The sequence below is a fragment of the Euprymna scolopes genome, chromosome 41 (genome assembly GCF_053919585.1).
Source record: "Euprymna scolopes isolate OS-2025 chromosome 41, ASM5391958v1, whole genome shotgun sequence".
Taxonomy (NCBI): Eukaryota; Metazoa; Mollusca; class Cephalopoda; order Sepiida; family Sepiolidae; genus Euprymna; species Euprymna scolopes.
Genome location: NC_136522.1, coordinates 10,278,802 through 10,305,880, shown reverse-complemented (window position 1 = coordinate 10,305,880; position 27,079 = coordinate 10,278,802). Strand labels below are relative to the sequence as shown.

At 36.6% G+C, this 27,079-nt stretch overlaps 1 protein-coding gene across 1 annotated transcript in view; it reads right to left on the bottom strand.

Annotated features, from left to right (window-relative positions):
• Positions 1 to 10,821, bottom strand: part of LOC145266344 (uncharacterized) — a 30,461-nt gene extending 19,640 nt beyond the window's left edge. The window contains exon 1 of the mRNA XM_080121936.1: positions 10,619 to 10,821. Coding sequence (XP_079978062.1) covers positions 10,619 to 10,711 — 93 coding nt within the window. The 5' untranslated portion in view covers positions 10,712 to 10,821. The remainder of the gene's footprint in view (positions 1 to 10,618) is intronic.
• Positions 10,822 to 27,079: the final 16,258 nt, after the last annotated feature.

Genomic DNA, 27,079 nt, shown 5'->3' with positions numbered 1-27,079 from the left:
AAATGTTTAGTAAAATTAATATCTATAAAAGTGAATGTGTGTGTGTGTGTCTATGTGTGCGTGCGTGCACATTTCCCTATGCAATAACTGCCAATTTTCAGTCTACATACTCGAAATTTGATATACAGGGTACCGAGATTTGGGAAAATCTTTGATCGGTTTTCGGCCAGAAGTTTGGCTGTTAAGGGGTCAAAGTTCAACGATTTGACCTTTGAGAACTACCAAACTCATCCACCAATTTTGGGTATAAATAATTGAAATTTTAGATATAGGTCTCTTGGACATGGATGTAACTTAATAACTTGATTTGAGCCCAAAACAATAAATGTTAAGGGGTCATAATAGGAGTCAAAGTTAAAATTGACTGCTTTTTTTTTTTTTTTTGCTCAACACACTTCAAAACACCCGGGCAACGCCAGGCTGAAATGCTAGTGTGTATATATATATATATATATATATATATATATATATATGAATCGGAATTAGGAAAATCAACAAATTTAGGGGTATCGGAATTGTTATCGGGGAAAAAAAAAAAAAAAAAAAAATTGTTGCCTATTTTCTGATGCCAAAACGATTCTTTTGTCTTTTTTTTTTTATTTGATTTTGTTTAAAGCAAAAATCTTCCATTGGTAATAATAAAATAATATTTATTGATTTTAAAATACCAGTAAAGCAAAAATTTATAGATCATCTTTCATAAGTGTAATTTTACATTTAGGAAAATATGTGCACATTTAAACATGAGCTTTTTACAGAGATCAGGGAAAATAACAACTCTATAGTTAAATACTTAAAGATTTATAAAGAATCGGAAATTGTATCGAAATCGGGGAAAAATATTGGAATCGTCCCATCACTAATATATATGTATGAATGAAATATCAATATGAAAAATAAATGTTTATCTTTTCTGTATTTATTTCCTGTGTTGACATGTAGGAATACAAAATGTCTTATAAAAAAAAAAAATGTTTCTTTTCGAGACCGATCCTTTGGCAGTCTTTAGTGTGATGATGGAAACATGAGTGTAGGGCGGGCAGGGTTAGCAGCAGCAGGAGAAGCACGGGTATAGTCAATAAGGTTAAGATCTATTTGAATATGACGCTTCCAATATTTTTGACTTGGAATGGTCAGCAACTTTTGCAGCCTCTATTCAAAACCAAGTCTTTCATAAAACTTTGAATTGGGCACCCACACACCCCACGAACACACTTGCATATATATATATATATATATATATATATTTTTTATTTGTACTCCAATCTTATGCAAAAGTTAGCAAGTAAAACATGCTATTTTTTTTTCTAGTCCCAGGACGAAAACATCAAGTTTTGAGGGGAATTGAGAAAGTAAATAAGTCGGACAATCGTCAAAATTAATTAAACCTGGCCCTCTGTTTCACAGAGGCATTTTTGTTTTCTGGGGGTCTGACAGTAGAGTTGGTTCTGTATACCTCTCCTAACAAAATGGAACTGAACCATTGCACTTAAGTTTTGATTCGGTGGAGCTAAGAAATTCATTTGCAATCTGTTGTTCAAGAAACAAGCACTATATTAAATCGCCCCTCCTCCCACCAAAATGTTATTCATTTTGAACTGAAGTTGTTTTATTCGTAGAGATAATTTTTCTGTATGTGCGTCGCCGTTGCTTTGTTGTTTTCTCTTAGTGTGTGTGTGTGTGTGTGTGTGTGTGTGTGTGTAATTTGCAATTTATACTTGAACTAGCGGGAGTGCCCGGTATTGGCCGGGTGTAAAAGAAAAAACTTTGGTAGGGAGGCAGGCTCGAACCCGAAGCCTCGAGGCAAATAGCCTAACAACTTACCACAACGTTATGGGGGGGGGGAGAAGTGATGAAGGATGAAATTAAACGTTTAAAAAAAAGCACATGAATGCGTGGTTTTCTAGGTCAAACATCACGCCATAGTAGAGAAAATGAAATCACAGCGCAAATTTTGTAACAAAAGATTCAAACGACCTGGTTTCGTAAAACGGACATATAATCTAGGCAGTATGTAAAAAGTTGTAAGATATAGTGACCCCTTCGAGCAACCCCTACCCCCAAGCCTTGGCAGACATGCAAAAAGAAAATTCTTTCTGCACATAAGCTGATCAATTGAATCCCATTAAAGTGTCATATGAGCAGCTGGCAAAACTGTATAAAAAGGGTGTGCTTCTTTACTCAAGCCTCAGTAAAGTTGTCTACCTCTTCCAGTGAGATGGGCTTTGAACCATTGCACCCGTGTTGTTTAGATTTGCTGGATTCCAGAATTTCTCATTTACAAATATGTTGTTCAACAATAAGGAGGCGCGGGGGGGGGGGGTAAATTGCTACGATACTACTATCCACTTTGAAAAGCTTCCCAGTTACCAAAGTAACACAGAATGGCGATTATAAACAAGAATTTTCTGTTCAAATGCAAGTTCTTTTATTCACTTAAATTTTAATTTAATTTGTTTGTTTATTATTTACTATTAAGGATAAAATATGGTGCATAAAATGTCCGGGTTTGTTTTGCAATCTATAGGTGGATTATTGCTTAAATAAACACAAGGCCAAACGACATTTCTTTTAACAAAACAACAACAAAGGGTTTATTTAAGAAAGGCGAGATTGTATCTCAGACTGGAGAGTAAGAAAGAAAGTATAAATGTGTTTTAAAGTGTCGTCTGCCATCAGACTGCTGTCGTCAACAAGTAGCAGTGGGAGGAGTGAGTGAGAGGGGTCTGTATAGGTTGCTTGCTGGCATCCCTCTGTCGATCGCAGCCGAGATCCCAAAGGGATCAAAATAATTCTTAAGGGGACAGCTAAAATCAATGCGCCCTGCCAATTGATTGGGCAGTGCGACCGAATCACTTTGGCACCGGGCATTGATCCGCTTACAGTAAAGTTTGTTAACTGCTACAAATCCACAAAGATACGAAAAAGTGGTCAAAATTTCAACAGTATAACAAATAAATGTCGCACTCCTATCCCCCACCCCAAAAAGACAAACAAAAAGAAAAACAAAAACGGAGCTGTATTTTTATTTGGAGGGCGGGGATTCTTCTACTGGAGCACTGACAGTGAATATACACATGTAACATAGCTTATGTTACACATGTAACAATTTAATACCGTGACACCAGAATTGAGCTCACAGGATAAAAATTGTGTTACCTTAAGCATTCTACAAGGTTACTAGCGGGAGGGGGGGGGGTCGTTAAAATACATTTAGAGTCGTGATTTCAAAAGTGTAAAAAAAAAAAAAAAAAAAAAAAAAACGCTTCTACAGAATTGGGATGAGATTTTGTAGTCGATAAATGGAGTTTTCAGATAAAAAAAACAATGGTTTCAACTGATTTTTTTGTCAATTCTAATAAGTTACAATGGTAGCTTCCAAATTATGCAGTTGAAATTACCTCAATATTACCAAATTAAAAATTTTAATCGTGTTAGCAAGTGAAAGGTTGCCGCCATATTGTTTAAATCAAAACGAAAAATTACCCCCTGTTGAACTGTGTCTTACGATCGTTTTCAAATTCTATTTTTATTTTCTTTAATAAATAATTTTCTACCTTATCGATTTTCCTGATTTTCGGATAGAATCATTTTAAAAATATGAGGAATATGTAGATTCAGTATTACGATCTCTGAAATTTCGTTCCAATAGCGTAGAAGCTAAAAAAAATGTATTTTGGTGCCATCAGCTAGAATCGAAACCAAAAGCAAAACTTTAACCTTTCAAAGCTGGTGACATTACCACTGTACCAACATGACACACGTATGAACTGATAAAAAAATAAACGAACATGAATGTACAAAAATGTATAACGATTTTTTCCATTTTGACCGCTTAAAAACTATTTTAACCAGCTAAAGACCCATAAAAGAACAGTCCGTAAAAAATCCAATCATTTGAGGCCCCTAGCGTTGCAAAGCGACTTTTAGTTTCGGAAGAGATAGAGTTTGAAAATATGGAGACAGACATGAGTTTTATAAATTAGATTTTCAAGTTAAATACAATACTACTGGATATTTTATTTATTAAATTGTTAGGTGAAAGCATAGAATAGTTACAAAACGCCCTTCTCATGTTAAGGGCTTTCTAAATAACATTTAGAAATTTTTTTTCTCTTAACAAGGGAATCACCACTTATCAAGGCCCAGAAGCCACTCCAGGATAAGGGTTAAAGAGTGTACATTGGTCAAAAGGACAATATCATAGTAATCGTTGGAATTGTAAATTTGGTAAATTGGATTACTTAAGGGGAACGGCTCATCAAGAACTTGTTTACATTGGACTTGAAGACAGCCATATTATAGTTGGCTGGAAAGCAGGTAAACGGAAGAGAGTTCCACAGGTGTGCAGTTCTAAGAAAAAAAGCTTTGTTCATGGAATCTATGTTTAGGTTTAGGCACATATAAAGAGTGGGTGAAAATTATTGATAGTGTTTACAGCCAAACGAGTGTTTCTTGTGACAGTTTGGCGAGAGATGGGGACCATAGATTGGAGCTCAGACGAGCACTTGCCATGAAAATAATGATAAAACAGGTACAGGCTCGCAACGTCTCTTCTGTGAGAAAGAGGTTGCAGAGAAGAGAAAAGGGCATCCCCACTAGGCTACAAAGTCTATTCTGAACTCTGTCAAGGCAGGATAAGGTCTTCTTTGCACTCCTGCCCAGATGTGACAGCAATACTCCATCCTTGGACGTACCTAGCTCTTATATAGTATTGCATCAGCAGGTAGCTGGATCGATACAAGGATCTCATTTTTCCAGCGACCTTGGCAACAGATTTGATGTATGTATTCCATTTTAGATCAGGAGTAAAAGTCAAGCCCAGAAGCTTGTCCAAACATTGAGCCTTCCCAAGATGAGACCCATTCATTTCAACTGATGCCAGATTGTCATCAGAACGTAAGTGGTGTAGAGATAGAAGCTTTGTTTTAGATGCATTAATAAGTAACCAGCCACTTCTTTCCCCCATTGTACCATGCGCTCAAGATCAGAGGAGAGATAATCAGAGAGAACTTGATTGTTTACGGCCTTTGATGTGCTGCGTAGACGGTAGTGTTGTCAGCATAAATGTCTACGAATTGGAAGATCATTAATGTAGATCAGGAAAAGAGTTGGACCCAGGATGGATCCCTGAGGGACTTCAGTATTAATACTCTGAGCTTCTGATTTCTGCCCATCACTACTCTTATGAACCTGTAGATTTAGCAGAACGGAAACCATATTGCATGTCATTAAGGTTACTTTTGCCGAGGTGGTTTACTACTTCTTTATTTAACACAGATTCATGTAACTTACTCATAATGCACAGGAGACTTATTGGTCTGTACTGAGAGGGAGATGACCGTCCATCTCAACACTCACCTTTAAAATAAGGACATAAGGTTTCCAGGTCTACTGAAAATCTGAGGTAGATTATGCCAAGATTTTTTTTTCTCCCAATGAATTTCAGTGACTGCTGTCATGTTTTTGACCGAGATTGCTGTGCGTCTTCCAAGAGTCACTAGAGATGATGGACCCTGCAAGAATAAATGTCTTTGTACTTGTGCATCTATGTTACTACATTGAAATAACGTGAGCTTGTGCAGTTTATCAAAGATATTAAAAAACAAAGATATTGAAAAAACTATTGTACGTACCCGTTATGGAATATTGTTCTCAAAATAAAAAAAAAAAAAGCTTTTTTTTTTTTTTTTTTTTACAGAGGAAAATCAAATTTTAATGAGATTTGTAGCGGACTGGTGGATATATTATATATATTCCCCAGTCATACAAAGTAGGAAAAATGAATTGAATTGAGAAAGGAATGAACAACGCGTTTATTGAATTAAACGAACTAGAATTTATTTTGTGAAGAAACAAATTAAATGAAAGGTTACAGCACGTGTTTGGTTTGGCGTGTGTCTCTTGCTCTTAACTGATGAGAAGGAAAGTCTATTGTTGTAGAGAGAGAGAGAAAGTCAATCCAGGCCATGGAGATAGAAAGCATGCAAAGTGTACGTACTGTCAGTTGGATCTTGCCCCCACACATAGTAGCAGAGGACATGAGGCGTGCGGGTGCGTGCCCCGAAAGGGAGCGATTGGTCCATCGACCGCCCAGGTCGTAGCCGAATCGAAAAGAAGGAAACAGCTCAGGTCTCTCACTTTTGTAGTTGTTTCTTTGCGCATGTGTGGATTTCCTTTAAGGGGAAGTGACGCAGTCCATGTGTACATGTGCGCGTATGTGTGTGTACGTTAGCATGTGTGTGAATGTGAATATAAGTACGTGTGTGTACGTGCATGTGTTTGACAAGAAACGTGGTTCGAAATGTGAACGCGTGTTTTTGTGCGAGACTAGAAAAGGCTCGCACAGATTGTATCGCGGACATCTATTTCCGCCGACGAGGAGGGGGGGGGCCTTAAAAAAAAAAAAAAAAAAAAGAAAACGGTTGAGTTCAATATTTTCTCCCCCACACTCATTTAGCTCCAAAAGTCCCCAGAGGACGTCAAATCCTGGTGAAAATGAACAAACTGCAGTTTTAGGCCATAACATATGTAAATTTGAGTTCTGCACCATGCAAAAAAAAAAAAAAGAAATAACTAAGTTCATCATTTGCCCCCCCCCTTTAATCCCAAAAGTTCCCAAGGCGGCTTTAAATATGTTAAGGCCTTGGGCTAAGGAAGGCCTTAACATATTTAAATTTGAGTTCAGCACCATGCGAAACTGCTAAATAGATATACACAGAAAATTTTGGACAAATATGGTAAAATAGTTATGAAAAAAAAAAAAAAAAAAAAAAATGGAGTGTTTTTATTAGCACTAAAAGAGCCCTTCCTTGGGTTACACCAAAGAGTTATCGTGAAGTATAGACAAACAAAATTACATAGAAATCAATTAGTTACAACTTTTCAGAAAGTTTTATAAAAATCCAAGGCATCAATTTTTTTTGTTTAATTAGCAATTAAAACGTGTCAATTTTAACCCGAAAGGCACCCCTAGAGGGGGGGGGGTCCCGGAAAATCCGTTCTGTTACTTTTTTTTTTTTACTCATGTCATGCTTAATGAGTGTGCAAAATTTCAAAAATTTCCAAGGCGTAGTTATTGAGAAAAGTGCGGAAAGACGAACGAACAACGGTGAATTTAATTTTCTTTTTATATATATATATATATATATATATATATATATATATATATATATAGGAACACATTGATTGATAAAACTAAGCGAGTTTTATTATAAGAACTATTCCATAACATACAATACATTACGTACAATATAGTTCTTGGGTTTGTTTTACTGTACACAGATTCGAAAAAGTTGTCACAAACAAATAAATGTTATCAAAGGCAAGGTAAGTTACTTTTCTACCTAACTGAATATGTTTTTAGTGTTTATATTTAATGTAACATGTTTATTCAGCTTGAGAAACAGTGCTTACCGATGTATTGGAAAATTTAAGATGGCAGCCGACTCTTTGAGGCGATAAGTTCGGGAAAATGAGTTATAAATAAATAAATAAAACAGACAAAATACTGTTAGAAACTCGCTCAATATATGTTACCGTGACATAGGCTGACATATTCGGCGGGTTTTTAACAGTATTTTGACTGTTTTTTTTTTCTTATTTATAACTCATTTTCCCAAACTTACCGTCTCCGAGAAAGCCGGCCGCCATTTTGAATTTTCCAATACATCGGTAAACACTGTTTTTCGAGCTGAATAAACATGTTACATTAAATATAGACACTAAAAACATACCCAGTTGTGTATAAAAGTAACTTATCTTGCCTTTGATAACATTTATTTGTTCTATATTTGTTTTTTAACAACTTTTTCGAATCTATGTGTACAGTAAAACAAACCCTAGTTCTTTTTCAATGTCTTTGGTAAACTAAACTGCACGAGCACCAATGACGGTATTATTGTCAGAAAGCCTATCTTAACATGAAAGGAGTGTTTTGTAACTATTCTGTATTTTCACATAATTTAATAAACAACTATCGCAAATGACAACCTACCAATGTCTTACTATCCGGAAAACTATTTGTCTGCTCCAAATTTAAATGTGATATTCGTTTTCAGCATACTCGAAAACCTTCCCATGGCGTCATTGTAAAGGCGAGTTAAGAGGTGGAAAGAAAACACAAAAATATCATAACGCTATTAGATGGACGTTTAGGAAACTGACCCCTACCACAATTACACAATTTACCTGTTTTTTTTTTTTTTTTAATTTTTGGTAAATATCCAGATACGCTACTACAAAACGCCGACCACTCTAATTTATTTTTTTATAGGTAATTGAGGTCGCTGACAACGAATCTGATAGTCAAACTTGGGGCAAATTTACCGTTTGCATAGTATTAACCCCCTGAACCCACGAACTACTGTCCACCATTTTGCAGCTTCCGGTTACGCTACGCGTGAGCGCGCAGTCCACCATTGCAGCTTCTGGTTACGCTACGCGCGAACGCGCATTGTAGCAATCTACGCTACGCGCATTCTCAGATGGCGGAAAATTTGAAATTAAATATAAAAGTTGGGGGGGGGGTAATTTTTTTTTTTTCAGAACAGCGACCTCAAGTACCTATAAAAGAAAACAAATTAGAGTGGTTGAACCCCTGAACCCACGAACTACTTCCCGCTATTTTACAGCTTCCGTTTACGGTCGCTACGGCGACGCTACGCTGCGTCTGCGAGCGGTAACATAAACGACAATTGTTGAATGCGCCTTTATGGAACAAACTGCCTTTTCACATGGCGTAGGAATCATTTGTGGAACATTTAAACTTAAGGGAAATAATACTCTAATCAGAAAAAAAAACAAAAAAAAAAATTTAAGTCTTAGTATTGAGTCGACAGATCGATTTTGCAAAAAAAGTCGATAATTGTTATGTCGAAAATAGTAACAAATCCAAAATTATAATTCATTGAGTAGAAAGTTATGAGTAGAAAGTTATTGTTAGTTAAAAGTAATTTTTTTGTATTTTTCTTAGATGTTATGGTATCTGGAAGTTACGGAAGCACAACATGTATATAATGGCACCCGGGTTTGTATTACTGTACACAGATTCGAAAAAGTTGTCAAAAAAAAAAAAAAAAAAATATATATATATATATATATATAACAAATAAACGTTATCAAAAGCAAGATAAGTAACTTTTTACCTAACTGGATATGTTTTCAGTGTTTTTATAACATGTTTATTCAGCTCGAAAAACATACTGTGTTTACCGATGTATTGGAAAATTCAAAATGGCGCCCGACTCTCTCTTTAACACGGTAAGTTTGGGAAAAGGTGCTATAAATATAAAACTAGACAAAATACTGTTAGAAACTCGCTAAATATATATTACCGTGACATAGGTTGATATATATTCGGTAGTTTTTTAATAGTATTTTGTCTAGTTTATTATTTATAACACCGTTTCCAGAACTTACCCCGTTAAAGCGAGAGTCGGGCGCGGGCGCCATTTTGAATTTTCAAATACATCGGTAAACAATGTAGGTTTTTCGAGCTGAATAAAAATGTTAAAGTGAATAAAAACACGAAAAATATATCCATTTTGGTAGAAAAGTAACTTATCTTGCTTTTGATAACATTTATTTGTTATATATTTGTTTTTTGACAACTTTTTCGAATCTATGTGTACAGTAATACAAACCCGCAAACATATTTAAGTTTTGTTGCTTGTTTATTTTCAAACATTTACGTTTGTTTTTTCGCTTTTAATTTTTTTTGGAAACATTTACGTTTCTTTTTTGTTTCCCCCCCCCCCAAACACATTTACGTTTTTTCTTTTTTTTTTTTGCAAACATTTTTCTCAAATATAGCTTTTTTTATTTTTACGATCTTTGCCGCCAATTAACCCTTGCCAAACCACAAAGTGGATGCAATTGTTGATAACATTTTACCTTTAAGTGACATGTGTTTTGAGTATTCCTTAAAGGAGATTCTGAGCTCATAGAAACGTAAAAAACGTAAATGTTTGAAAATAAACAAGCAACAAAACGTAAAGGTTTGCAAAAACAAAACAAAGAAACGTAAATATGTTTGAAAAAAAAAATGTTTAAAATTAAAATATAAAAAAAAAACATTTTTATTTCAAGGGTGCCATTATATACATGTTGTTCTTCCGTAACTGGGTGGACAGACAGTAACGCCACCTATAGTCAAACGGAGGAAACAGGCTCTGTCTTTCTTCCAGATTACCGATGTTTATAAAGTAGACGGTAAAGTTCACACACGAGCGACGTAACTCGGAACGCAAATTTTAGATTACAGGTATATTTTGAAAATCCAATCTAAAAAAATAGATCTGTAGAAGTATCAATTATAAAATAAAGAGTACTTTTTTTTTTTTAATATTTACCTTTCATTACTAAAAAAAAAATTTAAAAAAATTAAAAAAAAATTAAAAATAAAGAAAAAACATTTAAATAAAAAGATAAAACAGAAAGACGATGTGTTTGGGGGATAGGAGGTTATTTGTCACAAGTGCCCGTTTTTCCTGTGTGTGTGTGCGTGTTTTTTTTTTAGTGTTTAGAGTTTTATCAACTAAACGATAAATTAAAACGTTCGCAATTCTTTACTACTTATAATATATAAGTTAAAGGCAAATAATATAGTTTTACTTACAGGCCTATTAAGGTCGTTGCCATTTCTATAAAAGCCGCTTCTTGCTGTTGGTTGTTGTTGATTTTGAAGAAGGCTAGTCGTATCGTCGGCCATTATTATTGTTTTAATCAAGTGCGGTCTCTCAAGAGGCGTGTCTGTTTCTCTACCTCTTTCTCTCTATATTTATCTATCTATCTTTCTATCTTATTCTTTCTCTCTCTTTCTCCTTAATTAACTACTCGAAGCACGTGAGAACTCGCACTATTTTTATATTGAAGTTATACCCCGCCTTTTTTTTTATGCATCTACTAGCAAGCTGCCTGCTGTTGCCCGGTCGTAAAATGCGCTTAAATATAATATTTTAATTTATGCAAATTTCGTATTTATTGTTATAGAGCTATTGATGTTGTACAGATTTCGTATTCATTATTTTACAACTAGTGATTATGTACCTATAATATATATAGTAATTATATCTATCTATCTATCTATCTATATATATATATATATATATATATATATATATATATATATATATATATATATATATATATATAAGAACAAGTAGTTAATAAAATATGTTAAAAACACTTTGGAAAAGAGTTAAAAACATATTTAATTTTAAAAAGGAAGCACAAAATAAATGGATAGTCCTTAATCCGCAGAGTTTCGAAGAAATACTTTTCTTCTCATCAGAGGGTAGGATTTAGCAAAATGCGGGATCGGATTTTGTTTGCAAAAGTATTTAATGAAACTACAAGTAAGTCATTGATCTTACTTGATAACAAAAAGTGAAGCAGAAGGAATAGGGTGAAGAAAAAAGTGATTTCACTTTTTCTTTTCTTTTTTTTTCTTCCTTTAAAGATTGTAATGCTGGGTATGGGGCAGTCAAATCAGCTGCCAACATTGCCCCGCTTTTTATTGAAACCAACCGAGAGCTCTTTTTAGTATCCTTGTTGTTCCCTTAAGTGCAATTGTCTGGATCTCTTTTGCACTTGGTTCACCTGGAATATTAGTTAGGTAGGACTTCAGGTTCTTCTTCATAAGTCCTGTGGCACCTATGATAACTGGTATGATTGATATCTCTTTAAGATTCCAGTTTCTTTTCATAAGACCTTGGTATTTGGTCTGTTTCTCTCTTTCAGCTCTATTCAGACCGCCATCATTAGAAACATTCACTTCAATCAAGGTTGCAACTCTCTCTGACTTATTCCATATAACTATGTCAGGTTTCACAGCAGCATTTTCAAGGTAAGTGGCTGTAGGGATTACATGGTCGTAATGTATGGTATATAAATCATTTCCAACTGTTCTTTCAGGTTGATGTTCCCAGGACTTGCTGCTACACTTGATGTTTAATTTTTTACAGATGGTCCAGTGGAGGTACTTGCATACTCCATCATGTCTCGCTGTATAGTAGCCGTCCCCTAAGAGAACTTTGCAACTTGATATCAGATGACCAACACTTTCCAATTCTGTATGGCAGAACCTGCATTTATTGTCATTACTGATCCCTGCCATCTTCTTGAATTCATTGGTCATCAATCCCTGGTCTTGAGCAGCTATTATGACTTTTTCCTGATCGTGGTGGAGGACTCCTCTTTTGAGCCAGTCCAAGGAATCTTCTTTATCTATGTATTCCTGAGAGAGTTCCCCCCCCCCAAAATACTTTGCACGCTGATGTTGGTCCCATTCTTTAAGGTTCATCTGTTGAAAGGTCTCGGTATATTTTTGCCGGCTCTTTCTTGCTATTTCTGTGGCACACTTGTTTGGTGTTTCGTCCTAATCTGAGAGACAGCCCTGAGCAAAATGCTTGGCCAGCTGGGTGACTGATGTTGTTCTGCTGGCTCTTATCTCGATGTTCGTATACTATTGAGAGGGTGTGATTCTGGGAGCTTCTCAGATACTGACCAGTGCTCACAATAGTTGCCCTATGTTGATGATTGATCTCTGAGAGTCCCAGACCTCCTTCTCCCCTGGTCAAATACAGCCTTGGTAGACACTGATTTCTATATATTATTTTATGAAGCGTTAGTAGCTTCCGTGTCTTTACATCTCGCTGGTTGATGTATTTTTGTGGTCAGTCAATGATACCAAAGCTGTATGTTATTACTGGCATAGCAAACTGTTTGATGACAGCTATTTTATTTTTATTTGTAAGCTGTGTTTTGTATATTTTCCTCACATGGCGTACATATTCTTTACTAATCTTCTCCCTCATCTTGACCATTTTTGCTGTATGTTCTCGTTTTCCTCAATGCCAAGGTACTTATAAAGCTCGTGCTCTTCTAGATCCCTGATGTCGATGTTTTCATTAAGCGGCATATTTTCTGTGTGGATCTTCTTCCCAGTTCTGAGTGTACACTTGGCACATTTATCCAGGCCAAACTTCATTCCGATGTCACTGGAGAATGTGTGTACTACCTGCAGAAGCTGGTGCAGATCGGTGTGAATGGATAGTCTGGTGAAGGGTAAAGTAGTATCCAATGACGGTAAAATCCAAAAATGCATATATATATATATATATATATGTATAAGGAATGAAAAAATACCAGCGGTGGTTGACGTTATGTTTTAAGAAAAATAGAAAAACCGAATGAAATTATTAAAAAATCAACGTTTCATCCTTATTTCAGAGGACATCTTCAGGATAATTGAAATAAAAATGTAAGAAAAGAAAAAGTCATAGATCGTGCGAAAAAGACAGTTTTTGAATCCTACCCATGTCGGGAATGGGTAGGATTAAAAAACTGTCTTTTTCGCACGATCTATGACTTTTTCTTTTCTTACATTTTTATTTCAATTATCCTGAAGATGTCCTCTGAAATAAGGATGAAACGTTGATTTTTTAATAATTTCATTCGGTTTTTCTATTTTTCTTAAAACATATATATATATGTATATATATATATGTATGTATACTAGCAGGCCACCTGGCGTTGCCTGGTGATAAAATGTTTAAATGTGATATTTTAATTCATACACATTTCCTATTTATTATTATGGAGTCCTTTTCTCTTCCCTGCAACCTTTTTCCGACAGAAGAGACGTTGCGAACCTGTCTCTGCTTTATCGTTATTTTCATGGCAAGTGCTCGTCTGAGCTCCAATTTATGGTTCCCTCCTGGCCTGACTTTCACAAAAAACACTTGTCTAGCTGAAAACACTATCAATGATTTCACCCACTCTTTATCTATACCTAAACCTAAGCTTAGATTCCATGAACAAAGCTTCTTTCTTAGAACTGCACACCTGTGGAACTCTCTTCCATTTGCCTGCTTTCCAACTGAGTAAAAATATGGTTGTCTTCAAGTCCAACATGAACAAATTCTTGATGAGCCGTCCTCTTAATCCAATTTATAAAATTTCCACTACTAACGATTACTATGACATTTTCCCATTGACTACTGTACACTCATTAACCCTTATCCTCAAGTGGCCTCTGGGCCTTGATAAGTGGTAACTCCTTTGTAAAAAAAAAAAAAATTATCATATTGTGTCCAATCATGTGCACGGTCTGATCGTAAAATATGCTTAAATATGATATTTTAATTCACTCAGCTTTCATAAGCCGCCTGGTATTGCTCGATCGTAAAATATGCTTAAATATGATATTTTCATTCACTCAGCTTTCATAAGCCGCCTGGTATTGCTCGATCGTAAAATATGCTTAAATATGATATTTTGATTCACTCAGCTTTCATAAGCCCCCTGGTATTGCTCGATCGTAAAATATGCTTAAATATGATATTTTCATTCACTGAGCTTTCATAAGCCGCCTGGTATTGCTCGATCGTAAAATATGCTTAAATATGATATTTTAATTCACTGAGCTTTCATAAGCCGCCTGGTATTGCTCGATCATAAAATATGCTTAAATATGATATTTTAATTCACTCAGCTTTCATAAGCCGCCTGGTATTGCTCGATCGTAAAATATGCTTAAATATGATATTTTAATTTACTCAGCTTTCATAAGCCGCCTGGTATTGCTCGATCGTAAAATATGCTTAAATATGATATTTTAATTCACTCAGCTTTCATAAGCCGCCTGGTATTGCTCGATCATAAAATATGCTTAAATATGATATTTTAATTCACTGAGCTTTCATAAGCCGCCTGGTATTGCTCGATCGTAAAATATGCTTAAATATGATATTTTAATTCACTCCGCTTTCATAAGCCGCCTGGTATTGCTCGATCGTAAAATATGCTTAAATATGATATTTTAATTCACTCAGCTTTCATAAGCCGCCTGGTATTGCTCGATCGTAAAATATGCTTAAATATGATATTTTAATTCACTCAGCTTTCATAAGCCGCCTGGTATTGCTCGATCGTAAAATATGCTTAAATATGATATTTTAATTCACTCAGCTTTCATAAGCCGCCTGGTATTGCTCGATCGTAAAATATGCTTAAATATGATATTTTAATTCACTGAGCTTTCATAAGCCGCCTGGTATTGCTCGATCGTAAAATATGCTTAAATATGATATTTTAATTCACTCAGCTTTCATAAGCCGCCTGGTATTACTCGATCGTAAAATATGCTTAAATATGATATTTTAATTCACTGAGCTTTCATAAGCCGCCTGGTATTGCTCGATCGTAAAATATGCTTAAATATGATATTTTAATTCACTCAGCTTTCATAAGCCGCCTGGTATTGCTCGATCGTAAAATATGCTTAAATATGATATTTTAATTCACTGAGCTTTCATAAGCCGCCTGGTATTGCTCGATCATAAAATATGCTTAAATATGATATTTTGATTGATGCAGATTTTGTATTTATTATTATATTATATTGGGCCCAATATATAGTAATGATTTAAAAAGTTTTAAAAGAAATGACTCGTGCACCACCACCGAGAATGGAAACTAAAATGTTTAGCTTACAATTTATGTTTTCCTTTGATGTTAATGCCTAAGCTATGAAGACATGTTTGCTGTAAGGCTAAAAATTAAAACATGATGCTGCTACGGTATGCTTCCCTTATTTCTCTCCTTCTCACTACTCTTTTCTTCCTTTCTTCTCTCAACGTCACCAGAGGTTTCAGCCAATCGGAATAGAGGACTGTCCTGGAGGGAGATACAAAGAAGAAATCTCTCTCAGACATGCGGAAACGATAGAAGCATCAACACGCGATGGATCAGTTTCCCTGGGTAAAGACTTTTATCAAAGAAAATGTACCATCCTCTTTGTAACCATATATCTTGGAAACTTTTATAAAACATCATCAATCCTAAAGTCTCGTTGCACTTAATTATAACCGATGTTTTCTTTTCCACAGCCGTTCTTTTTCAGCACTCTTGTTCTCTCTCTAATGTCGGAGGTGCCCCAAAAAGGGGACCGACCGAAATGGTGACCCTTTTTCAAACGTCATTAAAATTTATGGTAACCGCCATAACCTTCACCTGGCAAATTCCATTTTTTCTAATTTTTACACTTTTACACCGATTTTCCCTATAATTTGGTAAATTGGATTACTTAAGGGGATAGCTCATCAATAACTTGTTCATGTTGAACTTGAAGGCGACTATATTGTAGTCAGCTGGAAAGCAGGCAAATGGAAAACAGTTCCACAGGTGTGTAGTTCTAAGAAAGAAGCTTTGTTCATGGAATCTACGTTTAGGTTAAGGCACAGATAAAGAGTCGGGGTATTATTGATAGTGGTTTCAGCTAGACGATTGTTTTTTGTGAAAGTTTGGCAAGAGGGAACCATAGACTGGAGCTCAGATGAGCGCTTGCCATGAAAATAATGATAAAGCAGAGACAAACCCACAACGTTTCTTCTGTGGGAAAGAGGTTGCAGGGAAGAGAAAGAGGCATCCTCTACTAGGCTATGAAGTCTATTTTGAACTCTGTCAAAGCAGGATAAGTTCTTTCTAGCAGCTCCTACCCAGATGTGGCAACAGTACTCCATCCTTGAACGTACTTGGCTCTTATACAGGTAGAGAATTGCATCGGCAGTAAGGTATCTACTGGAGCAGTAGAATGATACCACCATCTTTTCAGCGACCTTGACAATGGATTTACTCAAGGTCAAGTTGACTGGGACAAGAGAGAAGATATTTTTTTGTGATACCACATGTGCTCTTTCTTTTTCGTCTTCTCTTCTGGCTATGTCGTTGGCGCTCACATTGCCAGTGGGTTCACAAATATAAAAAAAAAAAGAGAAAATAAACCACAAAAACAACACAAACTTTGACACATTCTGAAGATATCAGTTGCACTCTGGAGGAATGTGTGACACCATCGACCCTCTAAATGCTAAGGTCAACATCTACGTATTTTGCCGAGGTTCGTGTTCCTCAGTTGATGTCAGGTCATATCGATCTCCTAAAGCTTTTCTTTGTCATTTTCTCTTCCATGCAACCTCTTTCTCATAGCAGAGATGTTGCGAGTTTGTCTCTGCTGTATCGTTATTTTCATGGAAAGTGCTCGACTGAGCTCCAATCTATGGTCCCCCTATCACCAAACTTCTACAAGAAACACCCGTCTAGCAGAAAACACTATCAATAATTTCCCCACTCTTTATCTGTGCCTAAACCTAAACGTAGATTCCATGAATAAAGCTTCTTTCTTAGAACTGCACGCCTGTGGAACTCTGTTCCGTTTTCCTGCTTTCCAGCTGACTAGAATATGGTTGTCTTCAAGTCCAACGTAAACAAGTTCTTGATGAGTTGTTCTATTTAAGTTTACAAATTTACCGAATTTCCATTACTAGCAATTACTATATTGTCCAATTGACTACTGTACACTCTTATCCCTTATCCTCGAGTGACCTCTGGGCCTTGATAAGTAGTGATGCCTTTGTAAAAAAAAAAGAAGAAAGCTCTCTTGATTTGGTTCAAGCCATGATCTGCATTCAATCGCGTCCAAACCGCAACTGTTGAACTCGTAACTGTCGTCAACCCAAGACTGCAAAATGTTCACAACTGCCGTAAACTGTCACAAAACCCAAAGTTGACTCTAAAATGTACTGATCGGACTTTTGTTCCCGTTCATCGTCACACTTTGATTAACAATTCTATTTCTGATATATCGTGTATAACGCTAAGTAAGCATTCAACAACCCCTCTGTTCTAGTTGGTGTCAGTTTATAAATATGAGTTATCTGCTCAGTAAATTATACTTAATTTCGCTCGTGTATGGAGTATTGTTGTCACATTTCGGCTGGTGCATCTGCTACTTGTCTCTCACTCCTGGACAGGGTTCAAAAGAGAGTCGCCAACCTGATAGGTTCTGACCTGTCATTTATGCTCCAGCCTCTGTCCCATCGACGAAATTTGCATCCCTCTGCCTGTTCTACAAATACTTTAATGGTGAATGCTCTGATGAACTACAAGCACTTGCACCCCCTCGACGTGAATCCCCCCCCCGACAAACCCGACAAGTAGCTAAATCCCACCTCTTCACAGTAGAGATCCCTAGGTGTAAGAAGGCCTTCTACTCCAATAGTTTCTTCCTCAGAACTGCTAGACTTTGGAACTTTGGAAATATCTCACTGCTGATGCTATTCTCTATCTATATTAGAGCCAGGTACGTCCAAGGATGGAATATTGTTGCCACATCTGGGCAGGAGCTGCTAGAAAAGACTTGTCCTGCCTTGATAGAGTTCAAAATAGACTTCGTAGCCTCGTAGGAGATGTCCTTTTCTCTTCCTTGCAACCTCTATCTCACAGAAGAGATGTTGCGAGTTTGTCTCTGATGTATCGTTATTTTCATGGAAGGTGTTCAACTGAGCTTCAATCTATGGTCCCCCCTCGCCAAACTTTCACAAGAAACACTCGTCTAGCTGTACACACTATCAATAATTCCCCCCACTCTTTATCTGTGCCTAAACCTATACGTAGATTCCATGAACAAAGCTTCTTTCTTAGAACTGCACGCCTGTGAAATTGTCTTCCGTTTTCCTGCTTTCCAACTGTCTATAATATGGTTGTCTTCAAGTCCAACGTGAGCAAGTTTCTGATGAGCCGTTACACTTAAGTTAACAAATTTACCGAACTTCCATTACTATTGATTACTATATTGTCCTTTTGACTACTGTACACTCTTTAACCCTTATCCTTGAGTGGCCTCTCGGCCTTGATAAATGGTGACGCCTTTGTAAAACAACAAAAAAAAGCTAGTGAAAGGTAATTACATAGAAAAACGCATAAGTGATATACAGGATGGGATGATAAAATTGTCAAGATGAAAACCAGTTTTTTTTACATTCAAGAAATAGACAGCCCTTTAGAATGGTCAAAAGTGCTTAGATAATCATTAATAAGCTAACCCATTCTCAAAGGGAGAAGGCAAAGCTTGGAAATGTAAACCTCTTAAAACTACACAGGAGAAAAGGTTTATCTGAGGACACATAAAGGAATCATACAAAAGCATTGCCACTTTCTGCACCCGACATTTATCTTCTTCCAACAGCGGAATGTTGTGACACAAGGGTCGTAAAACCATACCTCAGTCAACAGCACAATAGTCATCTTAACAATGGTTTAGGCTTTGTTGGATTTGGGAACAAGGAAACACCTGACATGTCTTTGCTTTCCAATTCTTTTGGTCACTATTCCTTCTTTCCAAAACATTTTTAATATTTAATGACAAAACGGAATGGAGTTTCATTTTAACATTTAATAAACAACTTTATTTGTTATCCTCGTTAGTAGCATGTACAAGAGCGAAACAGTAGTAGGTGGACGTGTTCTCATGTAAAGTTTTACCTTTCATACGCTCAGCCACATTGATTCTTGTGTAAAGATAGATTTAATATTTTGCGGGCTTGTTGAGGAAAGAACAGCTCAGTCCATACGTGTCTGCAGCCAGCAGTCGTCGGGACGAAGGAGGCTGGTTAAAGGAGAAAGAAAGAGCAAAGTCTTCAGTGTATTTACGTGTTGTAGTGTGTGTGTGTGTGTGTGGTTGTGTGTGTGTGTGTGTGTGTGTGTGTTGGTGTATCGATGAGAGCAGTTCTGCAGCATGATAAAGAAAGTTTGTGTGGGTATCATACGTGGAAATAAATGGGAGTTTGAAGAGAACCATGTTGGCTTGTTATAGTAACTTTGGCAGGGGGCCAAAGCCCCCCCCCCCCCCGGCAATGTGTGCTGCTGGGCAAAGCAGGAAGAAAGAGAGTAAGAGGGAGAGCGTTCTCAGTTTTACTTTTCATACACTTGGTCATGTGATTGAGAGCTGGCTTGTGATTGGACAAGCCAGGAAGAAAATGGATTTGAAATCACGAGCCACGAGCATTAGCTCCTGCCTGTGATTGTAGCAAGTATCATCTGCAACACATTCTTCCAGTCCAAAAATTAAAGAAAAAAAACTTTGTTACCTGACTAATAGACTTTAATCATCTGTTTTTCTTTTATTGATGGTTTCTTTTGTCAGAATAGACATCTTATCAAACACAAAGTATATTTTTCTTGCAAATATTAACTCAGCTGTCATATTTGGGTTTAGCCTAACCCTAACCCTAACCCTAACCCTAACCGCAATAAACTTCTGGATACTCCTTTCATTTTTGTTCATGCCTTGATTCTTCTTCAGAGCTTGTTTAAACGTGTCCACAAATTTTTCTGCCTGTCTGTTTGATCTGAGTTGATATATTGGTGTTGTCGCTTGCTCAGCGGACAATGGTGTTGCAGAGTTCCTTAAATTTTCTTCCCATGAACTGGGTTCACGTGCCACTGACCAAAGTTTTCGAGAAAGCAGTGATAACCAGAGGACGTGACCAATATGGGAATTCCCAGGTGCTGTATTTAGGAGGACATCGACACCTCCCTGCAAGAGTTGCAAAAACCGTACATCATCTCCCCTAATGGGGATATACATGCAACTGGGGACCGCTTGTAAATGTCATACTCCTATGGAACTTCCTCCTTTGTATGAAGCTACTTAAACCCAAATAGGGCCAGTGCTGTTTCGCACACACATACATACTGATGACATTCCATCCAGGTTGTATCAGAACAGAAACTACACTTTGTACCTATTTACTATGCCTCCCCACGGGACAGAGTTAGACACCAGGGTCGTTTTTTAACGTGGAGAAAAGGTACAAAAATAAAAATTGTCTCAGTCATGAAGGATTTCTCCTCCACCGAAAGAGAACAAGAAAATGAAGTGCAGCATCTGGAGAACAGATACTACACTTTGTTCTTAGCCAAAAAGATGAATAGTAGCTGTCAAAAAGCTATAAATTTTTTTTCAATACTAAAACATGGTTTCCAGTTTTTAAGTTGTGACGTCATCCATTTATGACATCATTAGTGCATGATTTTATGTAGAATTAAGGATGATCTATCTATCTGGTCAGGGTTAGGGTTAGGGTTTAGGGTTAGGGTTAGGGTTTAGGGTTAGGGTTATTTATCTGGTCAGGGTTAGGGTTAGGGTTTAGGGTTAGGGTTATCTATCTGGTCGGGTTAGGGTTAGGGTTAGGGTTACGGTTAGGGTTATCTATCTGGTCGGGTTAGGGTTAGGGTTTAGGGTTAGGGTTAGGGTTATCTATCTGGTCGGGTTAGGGTTTAGGGTTAGGGTTTAGGGTTAGGGTTTAGGGTTAGGGTTATCTATCTGGTCGGTTAGGGTTAGGGTTAGGGTTTAGGGTTAGGGTTAGGGTTTAGGGTTATCTATCTTGTCAGGCTCCTTGCCTGGAACAATGTGATTTTCTTTCTCCAGATTTCTCTGTCTTGTCAGCAAAACATAGATGTCACTCCCTGATGGTAGTAGATATGGCAGGTAGGCTACCATAAAGTTGCTACTTCTTGGGACAATCTTGCCGAGATATATTTGACACTCTTCGTAGCATACAAGTGTACATTCTGTCTAGCTTTCTTTCTAATCTTTTGGCGATACAAAGAATACAATTACACATTGCTTAAAACTTCTACGTGATCATTGCTGATGGAATGATGTATAAATAAGAAAAAAAAAAAACAACCAAATATTTACCCAAATTTTATTATAAATTTATTTCAATTCAATAAAGACTTTTCAAATAAGAAATCTGTTTGAAATACAGAGTTGAGCAGGTTAGGCCAGATAAACGGTTAATCTTTTGTATAGGGCAATACTATCTATCTATCTATCTATCTATCTATCTATCTGGTTGTGCTCCTTGCCTGAACCAATGTGACTCTCTCTCTCTCCAGATTTCCCTGTCTTGCATTAGCTGCCTCAGATCTTCAGAATCACAGTTGGTGTCATGTACAATTTGCTGGATGTATGTGGATCTGGGTCATCTTATGCTTGTGCATCTGTGCCGTGGAGTCCATAGCAATATGTTCCTCACTAGGTCTTGCTTGCTCCTCTGGCACTTGTTTCAGCACTTGTGTAACGTGACCAACCCGAGGGAGCAATTTGCCCCTCATTGGGGAATTAGACCTCCCACTCAGGAGCCTGAAGAGGGTCGAATAACTATGCTAAGATAGCTTTAATCGATCCTGGGTAACAGCAGATATCCCGAAGAAATACAGTAAAATATATATATATATATATATAACTTTATTCGATTGGCAAAATTTTAGAATAATTATAAAGAAGTGAACCATCACGTAAATTCAATCAACTAAAATAAGATGGAAAACGGGGTGAGGAAAAGAAAAAAAGAAAAAAGAAATAAAATAAAATAATGGGGCAAGTTATATGTACAATTCAATAAAATAAATAAGTTGATTAAAAGCAAGATCGTTAAAATACACCCAAAGCGCTTTTCGTTCAGACTAACATTTTCAAGGGTCATAAGTCTGAAAATTATTATTTTTTAGAATATTTGGTAGTGGTATGGAGTAAGAGCGGAGAGGAGGTTAAAAAAAAAAAACCCAAAAAAAACCTGACTACCCAAATAATTCTAATTGAAGCCGGAGGTTTCTCTGCTTGCACAAAGTAGGGGGGTTAGCAATGATGGCAAGTGCTTCGAGGACAGACAGGTGGAACTTTGTGCGTCCTCGGTACAAAACAGAAAAACACTCTGGAGAGAAAACAAGACCGCACTCCTTTTTATTGACCAAGTGTTGGCCGATGGACGATTCTATCAGTTGAGATTTTCTGGTGGTAGGTTGATGATCTCGGATGAAATGGGGAACATGTTGGGCGATTCTGACCTGAAGACGCTGGGTCGTCTTGCCTATATAGTCATTGTCAAAATAGATATATTTGCTTATTGTTTGGAAAATCTGAGATATTTTGTTATTTGAAAAAACTCAACAACAGGAAATGTGAGAATGTTAGAATGATATATTATACTTATCGCCCTGGTGGATCCGTCAGTCTATGGCTGTCTGAATGATGGGTAGTGACCTTTGAGGTCATGGGAATAGGCTTCGTTTTTTTTTTGGCCCCAGATTTCAGAGCTAGTAAGATGGTTGAATTGCACACCAGCGATCTGTTTGTTTTCCGTAAGTGCGTAGCGTGATTTGATTGGCTGAGGAAACTTCACCCTAACCACATCGGATCGATATGCTCGAAAATTAGTCAGATTATCTTTTGATTCCAAGGGGCACAGATCGTGTGGAGACCCGCCATTCCCTGAAGACGTGACCCCTCCTCCAAAACCCGTCTGATGCTGTCTGTAAGAGAAGAAGAATTTGAGACTTTTAAAAACTTACTAAGAACTGAACCATATATCTGTAAAAAGACCTGTAATATATTTATGAAGTAGAATAGACTTCACGTGTCTGTTTTTCTTTTACCTGCAGCTTCGATATTCGCTTTCAGCATACAGGATTCAATGTAACGACCCTCCGAGAAGAACCAGACGATCTGAGCTGAAGTTTCCAAGACAAAAGGGGTCCTAGCAAACTTCATAAGAAGGGGTGTTACACTTGCTCTAAGGACAATTGTCTCATTCTAATATAATATTCTAGAGGTCAAAGTTTCAATCCTCTGTGCAGGCAATGCTCCAAAATAAAATTGTTTGTATTTTTTAATGTAAATCGCTCCAGACAAAGCATGATACCACTTGATGTAAGGAGCTAAAAACAAACTACTACTTCAATTGCCAACTATAAGTATGAGATGGATAGATTCCAACCTAGAAAACAGCAATTCTTCCCCCGTTGTCAAAAACATGGAATGTGAGAACTAAAGGACTTCTACATGATGATGGTTGATGGAACGAGATCATGCTACATACTGTGGATTAAATAAAGGGTTCTTAGGGTACTGGCTTTCCAAATCCAACTTTCTCAAGGTCGACCTTGTGTCACATCTTGTTGCTGTTGTAAGAGGGCGATAAATAAAATCCATACTGATTATCACCAATTGTATAGTATAGTATAGTATCCGAACAGAAACTACACTTTGCTCCTAACCAAAAGACAGAGTAACTCTCAGCTAGTAAATAGGTTTCCAGGTTGTGACATAATCCATTTATGACGTCATCCATTTATGACGTCATCTATTTATGACGTAATCCATTTATGACGTCATGATGGATCCCCTTCCTGTTTTAGTGGCTAATGTTTTGTTGCATTGTTTCATTCTTTCTTTATACTCGTTTTCAATCCCCCCAAAAAGCGCATGGCCACTTGAAACGTAAGGAGCTACTATTCGGGATCATGCCTAACAGAGAACTGTGGGGAGTTGAGCAGCAAGATGTCTGCTTACATTATATTTAAACTTCTGTAGTTTAGTACAGTCAGGGAAGCAGGAAACAGAAAGAGAACTCCAAAGTCTAGCAGTCCGAGAGAAGGAGCTATTAGTGTAGAAGGCTTCCCAGTGAAGAGGTGGGATTTTGCAGCTAGTCAAGTATGTTGAGGGGGGGGTAAACGTGCAGTTCTATCAAAGTATTTGTAAAACAGATACAGGAATACAACATTATGGTGATGTGACAGAGGTTGAAGCTTGGCCAATAGTGTGGGACCTATTAGAATTGAGACTCTTTTGTTGAACCCTGTCTAATAGAGAGAAAGATTAGTGCTTTATGTATGAGCCCAAATGTGCCACCAATACTTCAATGCATGGGTGGATTGTGGGTTTGTAGAGGTGTATTCTCTCTGGTGAGTAATTTTCTAGCGCAGTAAAGGGAACTCTAATCGTTGAATGTTTGAGTTAAAGAAAAAAAAGAATGATTTTCAGATCGCCAAGTTCACCGCGTCGAAGGACACGTAACAAAAATCTGTCCTGCCGAATGAAATTAAGAATGAGACAATTGTCCTTAATTCTACATAACATTAGGACAGATCTATCCCTTTTTCGACGTTATCGCAAAAAAGCTTACTTTAACTGACATAAGATTGCAAAGTACACTGTACCGACACCGAGCCAACAAAAAAAGAATTGTCCCCGACTGAAGAAACGCTGGCTTATTATATTCCCAAACCCGACTGCATCTAAATTTACATAAGACACGTTTTTGTCTCGTGTAGATCAAGTTTCGAGTTTAAGACTTTTTCTCTTTCTTTTCTTAAGTGAATGACACCCGCGCTAATCATGCACACTATAATTTTCCGTACAGGAACCCACCTTCTTTGCAGCAGCCTTTGCAATGTTCTCAATATATTTGTTCTAATTCACGTTGCCTGTGAATGTTAAGCTGAAGAGTTTGAACGATGAGCTTTCAGATAGGGTGTTGTTAATCATGGCTATCAATGGTTAAGAAGGTTTCTTATAATTGTTAATTTATATAAACATGGTTAGTCATCTTTGTTAAACATATAATGTCATAAGCTTTAGTGTATTCATTTTTATTTTTTGTGGACTGTTATCCTCATCTTTATAGTTGTTGTTTCATCACGTTTTGGCCAACTAATCCTCTGGCCTGTTTTTGGTAGGATTGAAACTGCTATCTTCAGACAATAGTCACCAGAGGATGAGTTAGCCGAAACGTGGTGAAACCACAACTACAAAGATGAGGATAAAACTCTGCAAAAAAATGAATACATCAATTATGAAGCCTCATCTAAAAGGATTCCAAAAAATAAATATAAAAATTATATAAAATTATAAACGTTATTGGCCATGTTCATTAAACATGCAATATTATAAACTTTATTGATCATCTTCATTAAACACGTAAACTTTGTTTGCCATCTTTGTTAAACACGTAATATTATAAACTTTATTGATCATCTTCATTAAACACGTAAACTTTGTTGGCCATCTTTGTTAAACATGTAATATTATAAACTTTATTGATCATCTTCATTAAACACGTAAACTTTGTTGGCCATCTTTGTTAAACATGTAATATTATAAACTTTATTGATCATCATACGAAGATGAGGATAAAACTCTGCAAAAAAATGAATGCATCAATTATGAAGCTTCATCTCAAAGGATTCCAAAAAATAAAAATTATATGAAATTATAAACGTTATTGGCCATGTTCATTCAACATGCAATATTATAAACATTATTGATCATCTTCATTAAACATGTAAACTTTGTTGGCCATCTTTGTTAATTTGTGTTATTTGTAATAAGACTCGCCCGGCCGTTTCGACCATCTGCTGGACACGCCCGAGTAACTTTGTGGAAGTCGCTGATTCATAAATACAGAAGCACCAATTTTGATTTCTCAGAGCACTCAAAAACATGTAATATTATAAACTTTATTGGCCAGCTTCATTAATTTGAGTTATTTGTAATAAGGCTCGCCCGGCCATTTCCACCATCTGCCGGACACACCCGAGTAACTTTGCGAAAGTCGCGGGTTCATAAATACAGAAGCGCCCATTTTGATTCCTCAGAACACTCAAAAAACATGTAATATGCCGGACACACCCGAGTAACTTTGTGATAGATTTAAATAAATTTTTATGGTCACAGTTAAGATTGTTTGCCTTTTTTTTCCTGTGCCACAGAAGGGGCAATTGTGCTGAGCAAGATATGGTCCCTTATGATTAATGATTACCTTCCTGTCAGATAACGTGAAACCCCCTTTTTCCTTATGTTAAGATGGCTTTGTTGTCCGCTTTACCATATCTAATTATCCAACCAAATAAGACAACAAAAACCGGAAGGCAAAAAGAATGGACAATCTTGACTATAACCATTTTTATTCTTTTTTGGTGCTTGTACAACGAGAAGCGACAGATCGATTAAAAAAAAGACATGTACTTATAAGCAAAAACAGTATCACTTAATTGTTATGTCGAAACTAGTGATATATCCAATAAATTACGAAAATTCACCAAGCAGAACAACTACTATTATGTATTTAGTAAAAAAAAAAAAAAAAAAAATCTCGATATCGGCTAAATCTGTCGCCATAACGATGTAATCTAAAATACGCTTTCTGAGTTATGTCCCCTGTTTCTGCAATCTTCAGGTCTCTCTAAAACATCTACGAAAAATGCAATTTTCCGTAAAATATACTTTTAACTATAAATAATTCGATGAATTTTCGTTATTTTTGGATGCATTACTATTTTCGATATGACAATTGAGTAAGTAATATTGTTGTTGATTAAAGGGACATATTTAAAAAATCGATCTGTCACCTCTTTTTGTAGAAGCCCCAGTCTTTTTTTTTTTTTTAAC